Consider the following 14,969-nt stretch of genomic DNA (forward strand, 5'->3'; position numbering starts at 1 on the left):
ATGCCTCACTACAATAGGCTACCACTGGCCGTGATATTAAGTGGACATGGTCTGTGGTTATTCCTACAGTAACTATCACTGCTGATGTTAGGATGGAACTGTATTCAGATTAGAGGTAACTCTCACTGAGGAAGTCACCAGTCTACATCAGCAGGAGCATTTACTGTGTAGGGAAGTACAGAACGGTGATCCTCCCTCTTCCATCACACACCGAAAGTTGTACATAGTCAGGAACCCTATATTAACTGTACACTTAAACGGAGTTACAGAATAATCATTGAATAGTACTTTATGTAGAACTTGTTTCTACAGTGTTCTGTATTTACATGGATAGGCTCACCACTCTAGAATAAAAGTGTATTATTTGAAATCATAGTTATGTGCCGTCACAATGGCATCAACATATAATCTAGTCCAGAAGTTATTCACTGCAACATCAATGCAGTGTTCTTTAGGTTTCTCCTCCAATGTAGTATCTATCATAACTTACTTGGCTGTATTGATGGGCTTTGGGTCAAAATTGCCCTCAGCATCCACTGACATCTGCTTCTCGGGTGTTGCTTTTATTCTGGTGTCAACATAATCAGGTGGCAATGCACCAGCTATCGCACTGAGGCAAGGCATAGACATCCTGAAGAGCTCAGCGTCATACTTCTGCAGGAGAGATAGGAACTGGTTGGAAAGTCCCACAGAAAAAACATGCAAATTGTTAGTGACAGAGACACAGCCAGGTCACAGCAGCAGCTGGAGAAGACATTTTAGTAACGTAACAAGGCCACAAGGTCTGCATATCAAGCCTAACACAAACCACTCGGCAAATCCATGCAAGTATTGACTCAGTCTACAGTATTTAAATTTCTTGTGTCAGTGTTATCAATTAAACTGTATTGCCAACAACTAAGTAGGGGGACCAAGATTACAGATTTGCCCCCATATACTCTGGCTTCAGTCCCACCAAACAGCCCCTCTTGGCGCGCCATGTATCAGAAGAGTATGCAGTGTGTCTATTTTGCTCAATATGTGCATCTTATTCATGCAAATAAAGCAACTGGAAGCCACAAAACTAGGCTACATTATTCAATTTGATGCATACATCTGGGTGCCAATGAGTCTAAAGGGCCCTATACACTACAACGATATGTCTGAGGCTGAAGTCGGATGTAATTTCCCTTGAACTCCCCCGGGACCTTCCCGGGAGTGATTCCGTACGATTTGGTAGTTTTGTGCTATTTTTGCTAAATATTTATCGCATGCGATTGATGTAGCCGCTATACATCGTATGCAATATATCATACGGCATACAATTGTACCATGAGATATATCTGATGGGCTGGATAGAGGGCTACGGGGGCTGGGAGTGTCCGGAGAATGCCAGTCAAACTTACCTGTGATACATCGCATGCGATATATCACATGCACAAAATACACACCTTTTTCATCCGATTCCATCCAATTCTGATATATCATTAGTGCAGCACCAATGACCTAGGGCATGGGTCTTCATCCTGTGGCCCTCCAGCTGCTGTGAAACTACACATCCCAGCATGCACTGCCACAGTTTTGCTATTAAGGTATGCTAAAACTGAGGCAGGGCATTCTGGGATGTGTAGTTCCACAGCAGCTGGAGGACCGCAGGTTGAAGACCCATGACCTAGGGGGTCCTATCCGACAGCCATGGGGACGCGCATCAGATTGGATACGATCTAAAACACATACGACTGTACACAATTTCATACAATATATCAGACGGATATATCGGAATTGTATGAAATCGTGTAAAATCGTCCTAGTGTATGGGTCCCTTAAGCCTGTATATGAATTGCTATGATGCAGCCGCCATGACTTTTTCTTATGGCAAGTTTTGTTGGGCTTCATCTGCCACTTTGTGTGTTTTTAAAACCAATTGTGTGTTTAAAATGTCCGCCCAGCATCTGTAGTACACTCTGAGTGCTGTTCTGCTGCTTATGTGATGTGAATAAGATGTAATATTTAAAGGAAAAGATGGTACAGAACACGTCTTGTTGGGATGGGGGCTCACTCACGCCATTGCATATTCAGACTACATACCTCCCAACTGTCCCGATATTCGCGGGACAGTCCCGTTTTTTGGGGACTGTCCCGCTGTCCCACCCACGGGCCGCAGTGTCCCGCGGTGGGGGGGGGGGGCAGTTGGGAGGCTCTGTCTGTCGCTGCCCTTTGTTAGCAGAGCAGCGGTGAATAGACGCTGTGCACATGCGCACAGCGTCTATTCACTGAAGTCAGAGGGAGAGGGGGCATGCCAGCGGCTCACAGAGCGCTGGGCATGCCCCCTCAGTGACGAAAATGGGGGCGTGGCTCGCGATAGCGGGTCCTCCCGCGAAGCCACGCCCCCTTTTCCTTAGGCCACGTCCCTTTTTCGGGAGCGCGTGTGTGTCCCGCTTTACAAAAAAGAAATGTTGGGAGGTATGAGACTAGGTGTATGAGGACACATATGTACATTAATACTTGAGCCCCGGTTTTCACTCTGTGGGTCTACTTTTGGAAAGGAAGGCAAACTATTGTTCAAAAGTAAGAGTTCAATTAATTTCCATTCTATTGCAGTTTGCCATTTCTACTAAAATCAACACTAAAAATAGCAGGCAAGCTGGGAGAGCTCAGATTCTGGTGATAGATTAAATATCATTTCTCACTCTGAGTGAGCGGAGGAGTTAAGAATGACAATATAAAATATAATAATGCTGGTGTTTCCGATACTAATAACGATGTGTAAAAGCGGAGATGGTGGGCACAGCAGCCAATCTGCTTTTCAGTAGGAAGCATTGCTCAAGTACACTCTATAAAATGACAGGTGGAAGCGGATTGGTTGGCACGGGCAACTTCTCCACTCTTCAAAAGACTCGCTACATCTGCCTGAATGTGCTTTATATAGAACTGGCAGCATCACATATGGTCAATCTGTTAAGCATTATATTTGCGAGACTCTACACACACACATGTACTAAAGCAATACATCACACCTGGCATGTTAATACAAATTCTGGCTTGAGAAACAGATCTACATGCTCTTGTACAGACATAAAAAAGCAAGAAATCATACCACCAGAACAGTTCCATTACAAAGATTTCCACGTGTTTTTCTAAGCGCAGCATTCATGTTATTTGGGGCTATAAATCAGCAGTTTATCCTGATCTTTTGCCTCAAGGCAGTCTCTGACGCTTTATATACAAGCAAGCCATGTTCAATGATTCCGAGAGATCATGGCTGGCTCAAATAAGCAAACTATTTTTTTTCTCCTAGAAATAACTGAGCAGAGAGAATAATGATTTCATTATCTCCTGTCAGTGATCCATGCCAGAGAATTCCTAGGAGACCACAGCTCAAGTAAATATGTCTCCGCGTTGGATATCAGCAATAAAATTGTGCATTATGAAAGCAAATTAAATATTAACAATTTCATCTACGTGGAGCACCCCAACGTCGTTTTCAGCACACTGGGAGATGATGTCGACCACATGTAATTCTAATTTACTATCAGAATTTCTGTCACTTTGTCATTCCGTCACACTGTCACTCCAGACACCTGTCACATCTTGTCATAAATATGTCACACAAGGTGACTCATTCTTCATGGGACTTGCTCATACCTTCTGAAGATTACATACCAGCCTGATATTTCATGAACATTTTAGAAATTCAAGCCCTGCAAGCTTTGCAATTTGAATATATGCATTATTTGATGAACTAGAACGCAAAAGATGTGGTTAAAATGTATCTGTTCTCACAGAAAGCACTTCAAGGAGAACCTGATTACACAGCCGGAACAGCTCACAAATACAGCAAATAGTCAGATAAGGAAATTCGTTAGGTTAGAAATTACATTTTGTATCACAGCATATAGGTTTGCAAGGATTTTTCATCTACCTTCCCTACTACAGATTCTGCTTATACACCATTTGGTTTAGCTCAGCCACAGGATAGAGAAGCTCCTGAAGTTGTAAGTGTTTTATTATCCTCAGTCACAATTTAAGCCTTAATGCCTCAAATATTAAAGAGTAATCTCTTTTGTTCTGTTTGGCTTCAGTGAATTTAATGAAAATCTTTGGCTGCAATTTTAATGCCTCTCCAAAATGAAAGAATAGCAGGGTACAGAGTTGAAAAACAACAGAAGTATGGAACAGTCACAGACGATCCAATGTAGGGGATGTACTGTAGATCAGAAAGTGGAAATACCTTATGAGAGAGGGAGTCAAATATCCCCCAGAACAGCTTTTCAGTCAAGTGCAATTCTTCCTCTGAGGCCAGGCCAAAGCTCCCCCATCCGGAAGGCAGGCAGTAATATTTCCAGCTCAGTTCATAATGGTTTGTCAAGAGCTGCAAAAGTTTTCAGAGAACAAAACATAGAACTTTGATTCTTCTTACATGTACCATTTACTCACAACACAATGTACAAACAGAGAGATTTTCAAATATTTAATAGGAAAATATGAAATAAACCTTGAGCAAAACTAAAAGCAAATCCTTTTGTATCTAAAACTATGCATGGTTCATGCTGTAGCTTTGTTATAATGATAGCATTGTGCACATTTTCTAAGTATGGCTGCCATAATTAGCATTTCATATAGCTTCTATATATGTTTTCAACACAAGCTGTTAGCTACCCCTTATATAACGTAAGGCTGCACTGCTCCGTGCTATAACGCACACCTGCCAAAGTAAGGGTTTTTGCATAGTGTGGATCTGGATCAGTGATCAATTTAAAAGCGTGATTAAAAGAGCACAATATATATCAATGCATGTGAGGTTGGTAGAATATACCTGGCACACAAAAAATGGAAAAAGGAAACTGTAATCTGTTGCAGTATTGCATGATATTAAATACTGTGCAGGAAGCATATAATATCGACTCCTTTCCATATCAGTGTACATAAATGCAGGGTCGTGCCCACCAGTGTATCACCAATATCTCATGTACTACCAAACCGTTACCTTATAATGTTCCAGACCAGGCTTGGACTGGCCCACAGTGGTACAGGGGAAACCACCGGTGGGCCCTACTGCCTGGGGGCCCACCTTCTGCTCTAAGGATCAGGTTCCAGACTGTGCACTTGAATTATACATTATACATATGTTACCTTATACAGGACTATGGTGTATTTTCTACAGTGCGTTGCTGTTATCAATCTGATACATTATCATGCATGCAGCAGCTGAATTTACTGTATATATTTATGAAGCAGCCCAGATGTTGCACTCACTAATGGTTAGTCAAACCAATGAGGTGGCAGGCCACACCCCCTCTGCAGACTGGTCACACCCCTAACATGGGCCCATACCACTGCATCCCCCTGGTGGGCCCTACATGCCCCAGTCCGACACTGTTCCAGACACAGCTTAACAGTCCTATTCCTGACAAAGCATAGCCCTATGGCAGCATAATGCCAACCATACATGCTCAGTTAATATAATAACTCCACTGCCAACATAATGCACTCTATACTTAGCAGAGTACACCCCTCTGAAACTAGTACCCTCTGGTGTTTGTCCCATTGTACTACTAAGAAGACAGTTATTACTTACAAGAATCGGGCTGTATTTTCTATGTAGAGAACTCTGACTGGCTGGAGGTCACTTCAAGATGTAATTACTTTGTTTCCTAATTGTGTCTAGCAGGCGGTTTATATTTTAAAAGAGTCCTCAGATTGATTCCTATCACATCTCCATAGGCTGCGAGCAGAACCAGCGTGAAGCCACCAGAGCCCAGTACTGTGACTTCCGCAGCTAATTGAATCTGGGTATTTATTGGGTCCAGTAAGGGAGCATAGAATGTGATGAGGCTCAATGTTACCCAGTCTAAGCTCTCCATTGGCAGGGCTGCTATGCACTATAGCTTTGCGTACATTCACTGACCTACAATTAAGTCTCCCCAGGGGTAAGAGCTGATATAGTTGAGTATTTTGCCTTTACCAGGGCTAATGCAGTTCTTATTGAGGTATAGACACTTGTCGGTCAGTACAGGGGTCCCCTAAAGAATGTACAGCACATTACTGCATATATAAACAGGATTATCATCACGTGATTAATTATTATACATATACTGTATTCACGGGACCAGAGGCAGACACTAGGCACAAATATATTGGCCGCCACTCCACCCCCCCCCCCCCCCCCCCCCCAATTCATCACAACTACACCTTGGATGTGTGCTTTGGTCCTGGTTGGGGGCGTTTGAAGCTGTGAGGGGAGTGAGAGCTGGAGCTGAGAACCTGTGTGGGGGAGGAGGGAGTTCCACGGATGGCGGGAGTTTGTAGCTGTGAGAGAACAGTGAGAAAAGGGGAGCCTGTGCGGGGGAGGGTGGGAGAACAGGATGCGGGGGAGGGTGGGAGATCAGGATGCAGTGGGTGGGTAGAAGAGGGGAGAGGACTGGAGAGAGGAGTCTGTGTGGGGGAGGGAAGGGGGGCTTGGGTGCCACAGATGGGGGCGTTTGAAGCTGTGAGGGGAGTGAGAGCTGGAGATGAGAACCTGTGTGGGGGAGGAGGGAGTTCCACGGATGGCGGGAGTTTGTAGCTGTGAGAGAACAGTGAGAAAAGGGGAGCCTGTGCGGGGGAGGGTGGGAGAACAGGATGCGGGGGAGGGTGGGAGATCAGGATGCAGTGGGTGGGTAGAAGAGGGGAGAGGACTGGAGAGAGGAGTCTGTGTGGGGGAGGGAAGGGGGGCTTGGGTGCCACAGATGGGGGAGTTTGGAGCTGTGAGGGAACAGTGAGGAAAGGGGAGCCTGTGCGGGGAGATCAGGGTGCCGTGGATAGGGGTGGGTAGGAGCAGTGAGGGAACAGAGGACTAGAGGGGAGCCTGTGCGGGGAAGGATGGGGGTGCTGCAGAGAGGATCTGCTACTGAAACGGTCATACACCTTCCGGCCGGGACCGCTGCGGCTCTGCTGCATGTGCTTCTACCTGGATGCCGGGAGCTCCGAGCCTCTGTCTCAGGACTATGGTGTATTCACTACAGTGCATTGCTATTACCAATCTGGAACATTATCATACATGTACTATCAGTATTTAGTAAACACACATTTAGAAAGGGCCCTAGACCATGCACTCTCTACTGACTATCCAAGTCTCTGTGGTGGCTGGCTGGCCACACTCCCACTGGGGTCTGGCCACATCCCTTAAGCAAGGATGCCACCACTGCATTTCCTAGGTGGGCCCCTCATTCCTTGGTCATACACTGATTATAGATATGTCCCAATTAGGTGGTATTTAAAATATTTAAATGTAACAAATCCTCTGGGGATATTAAAAAAAGTATAGTAACCATGTATTACAGCTCATCAGCTGGGGATACGGTTGTTAGGTCGACACAACTTAGGTTGACAGTCATTAGGTCGACCACTGAAGAGAGACATGGTAATTAGGTCGACATGCACTAGGTCGACATGTACTAGGTTGACAGGTCAAAAGGTCGACATGAGTTTTTCACATTTTTTTTATAACATTTTTGGACGTTTTCATACTTTACGATCCACGTGGACTACAATTGGGAATGGTAACCTGTGCCGAGCGCAGCGGTAGTGAAGCGAGGCACCTTATCCGAAGCGAGGGGACACGGTGCACTAATTTGGGTTCCTCGTCACTTACGGAGAAAACGAAACCAAAAAAAGAAAAAAAACTCATGTCGACCTTTTCACCTGTCGACCTAGTACACGTCGACCTAATGCCCATGTTGACCTTCAGTGGTCGATCTAATGACTGTCGACCTAAGCTGTGTCGACCCAACGACCCATACCCCTTCAGCTGATAGCATTTACAGTCATCATTCTACTTATGCTTTATATATAACATTACATTAAATAACTAGTAAAATCATCAAGCAACAACTGTGCCTGTGATAAAGGCAATCTGCCGAAAACGCTTCTCCAGCACCACTAATTGTAATGGATATGCAATAACTGCTTTACGCTACCGTCTCCATATTGACACTTCCTTTGTGTGACGAGTTCATGCCTTCATAATATTGCTGTGCACCTGGCTCTTATAGATACAAACTGTAGATCAAAGCGACTATTATGTCCTACAACAGGGAATGTTGTTCAAGTATAATAACTATAAAGGTGCTGGATAATGTTGTTATTGTCCATGATTGGCTTTACATTACATAACATAAATATTTCAACCAGATGTCTGCAAAATACCTCACTTTAAAGCAGATGTTCCATAGTACATATAAAAGCTCTCTACATTAATGGATGTGTTTGATTCACAATTAAAGCGGTATTCCACCACATTGTGAAACAGGAATACGTATCCTTTCTGCTAGCCTTAATCCTGCATACTGTAATAGGCCCTACATATTGGCCGATCCACCGCCGAGCTGCCCGACGGCGGATACGGCCAACCCGGCGGCGGAGGGGCAGTGACGGGGGGAGTGAAGTTTCTTCACTCCCCCCCGTCACCCGGCTGCATTGAAGTGCAGGCAAATATGGACGAGATCGTCCATATTGGCCTGCATGTACAGCCGACGGGGCACCAGCGATGAACGAGCGCGGGGCCGCGCATCATTAATTGCTGGAGCCTCCACACTCAAAGATATGAACGGTATCTCGTTAATTTATGAACGAGATCGTTCATATCTTTGACTGATGTCGGCCAGTGTGTAGGGCCTATAAGTCTGCTCGGGCCTTGCACCTCTAGCATTTTTATTACACTATGGAACAGCTGCTGTGCATAAGCCAGAGGTAGCAACAGGTTAATATATTTGAGGTGCCACACACATGCACACAGGCTGGTGCCTATTATCAAAGCTTCAGGCAGGGAGTGACAAATCTCAGTTACTCTGCAGCTACATGGTCTCGCTCACACACAGCAACTACAGCATTAGAAATCTGCTAGGAATGTAAGGTCCCACTGCAATCATGCAACCAGTGTTGGACTGGGCATGAAGGGAAACCAGGGGAATGCAGTGGTAGGGGCCCATGTTTAGGGGTGTGGCCAGTCTCTGTTGGGGACGTGACTAGCTGTCACAGAAGCTTAGCTAACCACCACAGAGTGCATGGTCTGGGCCCCTTGATAAGTCTATATAGTAAATACTGCTAGTGCATCATGATAATGTACCTATATAATGTAATGTAGAGAATACACCATAGTGATGTTCAGTATAAGGTAACATGCTGTATGTACAGTATAATGTATATTTCAAGTGCACAGTCTGGAACCTGATCCCTATAGGAAGAGGTGGGCCCCCAATATAGTAGGGCCCACCAGGAGTTTCTTCTGTACTCCTGTGGACCAGTTCAGACTAGCATGCAACCTACATTTTCCTGTGTCCCTCTGCATACATAGGAGCCCCAGAGCAGGACCTTTCTTGGTGGGTATCTCCAGTGTGTGAAAGCCTATTATCATGGTTTTCGTTCTCTTGCATGCCGGTACTGTATGTACATTTTATCAATGGGCAAGGCACCAGACCAAACTGCAGCTCAGAAGAGCATTACCAATTTCAGTTACCATAGAACAAAAAGTGGAATGGTACAGACTCCCTAAACTGTGTTCATATAGTGATTGCCTTGTACGGTGTTATAAATATCATCAGGGGTTCCATCAGAAATTGTAGGGCCCGGGACTGAGGTGAAATCGGCTGTTGTGCCCGACTGTCAGCACATGCCCAGTAGCATAGTTAGGGGGGCAAAGGAGTTAGTAGTGTGCCAGTAACCATGCCAGTTGAGAAAAATCTCCAGCCACCTCCACACCATATCTCTGCAGTCTTCAGCCACACCCCTGTGTTTCTGCAGCGCCAGCCCCTAAGTGTATCTCCTGCACCCTGCAGTGTCTCTAGCTCCAGTCAGCTACCCTTCTGTCTCTCTAGCCAGCCCCCTTTCTGTCACTCCATTCAGCCCCCTTTCTGCCTCTTCAGCCAGCCTGCTTTCTGTGTCCCAAGCCAACCCTCCTTCTGCGTCCCCAGACAGCTCCCCTTATGTGTCTCTAGCCAGCCCCCTCATCCAGCCCCTGCAGTTCACAGACAATTACCTTCTCCTGTGTCTTCTGGGCTGGCTCCTCTGTGTGACAGTGCTGCGTGACGTCATGACGTCACATTGGCCTTGTCTCAAAATGGGTCCAAACTTTATTTCTTGTACCAGGCAGCCACTGGCAATTGCCAGGCCCCGGACCCAACATCCATGACATCTACACTGTGTAGGAACCAGAGGCTGACCCCCCCTAAGTATCCAGGCCCAGGACTACAGTCCTGGCAGTCCCCCCCTGATGATGGCCCTGAAAATCATATACAGTATAACACTTTGCAAAACGCATAATAATGAAAGTGATTATTAGCAGGAGTGCCAAGAGAAAGGTGTGGCAGATCCTGGACTTGTTGGGGAAGTATAACCACGCCCTATCAAGATGCCACAACCACATCCCTGTAAGGTGCATCGTTTTGACAGGAGCATTTAAACACATCTCTCCTCTCCCAGCATTGTAGTCCATCAGATCTGTCAGTTGCCCTGATTATTATTTGGTGTTCTAACAAGAGGACAAATAATGCTATCCAATAGGCCATAATAAGTGTCTCTTGGAAGTTGAGTGCCAGAGGAAAATGTCTCCATATACCACGTACTTCCCTTCCCCCTGGATGCCATATGTAATTAATAGGCCCAATATACAAAATACCATAACGTGGAACCACATGCAAGCCTTATGAGAGGAGAATTAGTATTGCAATTGTGTGATTGTTACTAGGCTGATGGCTTTTCTCTTTGCCTCCTAGAATAAACAATATATTGTTACAGGGATAAACAGACAATTATCAGACATGAGAATAGAATTTTGCCGCTGTAAAGCCCATTAAGTCCAGGAGGGGTTATAAGTCATGCTTATTATCAGCTACCTTCAGTGGCATTTTACAGTATTCATTGAGCAATGGGACATCAAACACCAGCCGTCGCAGGAGCTGCTGGAGCATGGAAGGCCGCATGTGACTGTAAAAGAACCAGCAGAGACTAGTGAGATCACACAGTTTGGCATTTAAAAAAACATTAGCACAATTTCTGCAATACTGCCAGCGCCTGTAAATCATTTGCTAGAGACGACCCAGGGCTTCAGAATGGCTATCACACATCACAGAAACGTGGAGGTATCTTACAATGACATATTCCTTTCATTCAGCCTGCATGATTAATGACTGTTCCATGGCCTCCAGTATTTAAGAGGATACTCTTAAATATATTTCACTTTACATCATACGTAATACTTAACATAAAAAAAAATACGACACAAAGATAACCATGGCAACCATAGATGCGACCCTGACATCTGACATCATCATGTTTGCAACCACGTATAAATGCACCAGTGATGCTAATGTGTGGGCGTTCTGAATGGAGAGGTGACTAAAGTGCACATAACTACATTAGCCCTGAAAGATTACAATGTACAGAAAGGCTTCAATGATTTATGTTAAGTGTGAAGGATTGAAAGGTCAAACACTATATAATGTTATGGTGAGAACGACTGCTGTAACCCTTCATGAAAAATAATTCAATTACTCCACTGATGCTGCGGTTGTATATACATTTTTGTTCTCGTTTATGTGTAAACCTCCCGCTACAAAATATGATTACATATAATCACCATACATATTGAACTTTGTTTTATACTATTTCATGCATCAATGTTTCATTTTCACTGAACTGCATAAATCGTCCCACGCTGTGGTCATTGGTTCACTGTTTCTCATTAGATGTAACGTTGCCCTTATAGTACAAAGCAGATCTGGACTGAGTGCTGAAGGACTGGATTTGTGCCCAATTTGGCCACGCTGATGGGTGACCAAATGAGAAAATCCAGTCAGCCCGCATGATCATGGGATACAGATGGTGTTTCTGTCAGAAAAGACTTTGGCAGATTGTTGCCACCATATTTTTGGGCGGTTCTGGCCCACGTCTGGGGAATCTCAACCAAAGGTTTACTGGGACTGCTGGCTGTTATGTCCCAGTACACAGCAGTAATTTCATCTAAAATGACCAGGCTGGCCATGTACCGGATAGCTATGTACGTTGCAATAAGAGCCAGTTCCATATGAGCAAACAGAATTTGTAATTTTATTGCATAGAATTGAGCAAAGCTATGGGTGGCAGTTGATTTACCGACGGACACAATACCGACGGTCATAATCCCAGCACCCACTGACCGACAGTCAAAATGCCGCCATAGTCAGAATACCGACATTTGAAATATTAGCATGTAACGTACAACAATGTTCTACAACAGGCAATCTTAATACTGTTACAAGGAAGACCTTAAAACACTTTGGCTCTATTGTGGAACTAGGCAATACAGAACAACTTACTGGCATATTGAAAGCAGACACTCTTCAATTGTGTCTCTCTGAGCTTTGGTTAAAGAGCGACCCTTGGACAGTCTGTATATTGTATGCAGGGTGGAATCAATTAATGCTGCATAGTGTTCGGTGCCAGAGAAAAGGGGAGCACAGCGAGTGAGCAATGGGAGCACCGCCGAGCAGATATATCGGTTCAAAGCAAGAGCCATCTCTGTGACACTCAGGGAAGCCTGTAGAAATTAAGCAACTAGTTTATAGGCAATATTAACCTAATATTTAGAGCATGACAGCAATACATTTAATAGGGAGCTAACCACCATGAGAGAAACTGAAGAATAGTGATATGCCTAGTGTGTCCCGTGCAGACACAAAATAGAAAAGACAGTGAGCAGAACAAAAAATGCAAATGAAAAGGACACAGAAGTCATTAGGAGGAACAGGAACATGACAGGTGCACACTCTGCTGACATTGCAGATAAAATAGTATCACCATATTGGAACACACACACAGATAAATATATATATATATATATAATACAGTGTATCTCCACACTTCCGTGAAGAAAGATAGCACTCTCCAGACTTAAGGTATTCAGAAAAAAAAGTCATTTAATTGCATACTTGGTTCCATATCACAAGTACAGTAAATGCACATAAACCAAAAAGAGGGGCTCACCAACGTTTCGGTCCTAGTGTTAGGACCTTTCTCAAGGTGTCTGCCAATCAGTCAATCAATCCAATAGAGGTGTCAACACTAACAACTTCAGGAAGGAGCCAGGATCTGCTTACCTGCCTCCCAGGTCCCCAATTTATACCCATGTGCTGATGGACGCCGGGATCATGCGCTGTGGGTGCCGGTGCGTCACTTCCGGTAAAACCGGAAGTGCAATGCCGCCGGTGTCACGATATAGTACGATAATGTGGCTACATATTCTCGATTGTAGGCAGCGGTATGGTCAGCATAAAGCACATAAGTGCAATGGGGTGTTAAGAGTGTTAGATAGGCCCGCCGTGCGGTGTAGCAGACACGGCCATGGTCGTCATGGTAACGCGCTAGCCCGGTACGTCACTTCCGGTTTGTGCCGGAAGTTATGCGTTCCAATAGTTTAACGTGATGCGTGTCACACCTGCGTGGACACAAAACTGACTGCTGATGTCATGTATTAATGTGGGTATATTAGAGACCTGGACAGGACTACACTAGTGTGTTAAGAGTATTCAGTAAACATGTGTGCAAGAAACATTTATAGTGAATGTAGACATTTAAAAAAAAAAGAACCTAGAGGCACCGCAGAAAATGGCACTGATATGCAACAACCAGCTAATGAAAAAATAAATGAAGTAAGGTTGATAACAATCATAATTAATTTGTCAATGCCCCTTTCTGGTGGGGTCTCGATGAGAAAACCCACATGCTGACCATACCGCTGCCTACAATCGAGAATATGTAGCCACATTATCGTACTATATCGTGACACCGGCGGCATTGCACTTCCGGTTTTACCGGAAGTGACGCACCGGCACCCACAGCGCATGATCCCGGCGTCCATCAGCACATGGGTATAAATTGGGGACCTGGGAGGCAGGTAAGCAGATCCTGGTTCCTTCCTGAAGTTGTTAGTGTTGACACCTCTATTGGATTGATTGACTGATTGGCAGACACCTTGAGAAAGGTCCTAACACTAGGACCGAAACGTTGGTGAGCCCCTCTTTTTGGTTTATGTGCATTTACTGTACTTGTGATATGGAACCAAGTATGCAATTAAATGACTTTTTTTTCTGAATACCTTAAGTCTGGAGAGTGCTATCTTTCTTCACGGAAGTGTGGAGATACACTGTATTGTACCAATGAGTCTGACCCTAATTGGATTGGACTTTGATTTGGCACCCCAGCTGCCATCTGTGTTGAGTGAGAGTGTGGGACCTTCTATATATATATATATATATATATATATATTTATATATCTTACGTACGCCACTATTTGTATAAGACACACAAGCAAATTTTGGCGATTAAAATTATATGTGGCATGACTATATTCACTCTGCAACTGCGCCTGTATCTGCATATGGGGGGTCATTCCGAGTTGTTCGCTCGCTAGATGCTTTTAGCAGCATTGCACACGCTAGGCCGCCGCCCTCTGGGAGCGTATCTCAGCTTAGCAGAATAGCGAACGAAAGATTAGCAGAATTGCGAATAGAAATTTCTTAGCAGTTTCTGAGTAGCTCCAGACCTACTCACAAATAGCGATCAGTTCAGTCAGTTTCGTTCCTGGTTTGACGTCACACACACGCCCAGCGTTCGGCCAGCCACTCCCCCGTTTCTCCAGACACTCCAGCGTTTTTCCCTGACACGCCTACGTTTTTCCGCACACTCCCATAAAACGGCCAGTTTCCGCCCAGAAACACCCACTTCCTGTCAATCACACTCTGATCACTTCAACGATGAAAAATCTTCGTTAGGACGTGAGTAAATCTACTAAGTTTTGAGCTAAAATACTAACCGCATGCGCACTGCGAACCATGCGCATTTTTGCCTTAATCGCTCCGTTGCGAAAATCGGCAATGAGCGAACAACTCGGAATGACCCCCACAAAATGGTACGTTACAGAGTTTTCTAGGAAAACTATGTACTGTAGCATAGCATTTTATGCAGATACAGCTGCG

At 44.7% G+C, this 14,969-nt stretch overlaps 1 protein-coding gene across 1 annotated transcript in view; it reads right to left on the reverse strand.

The window, feature by feature from the left end:
• The window catches only part of RYR3 (ryanodine receptor 3), a 1,295,770-nt gene that overhangs the window by 407,082 nt on the left and 873,719 nt on the right, over nt 1-14,969 (reverse strand). Inside the window, 4 exon segments of the mRNA XM_063948019.1 lie at nt 491-654; nt 4,211-4,351; nt 10,851-10,941; nt 12,312-12,532. Coding sequence (XP_063804089.1) covers nt 491-654; nt 4,211-4,351; nt 10,851-10,941; nt 12,312-12,532 — 617 coding nt within the window.

The sequence above is a fragment of the Pseudophryne corroboree genome, chromosome 12 (assembly GCF_028390025.1).
Source record: "Pseudophryne corroboree isolate aPseCor3 chromosome 12, aPseCor3.hap2, whole genome shotgun sequence".
NCBI lineage: Eukaryota > Metazoa > Chordata > Amphibia > Anura > Myobatrachidae > Pseudophryne > Pseudophryne corroboree.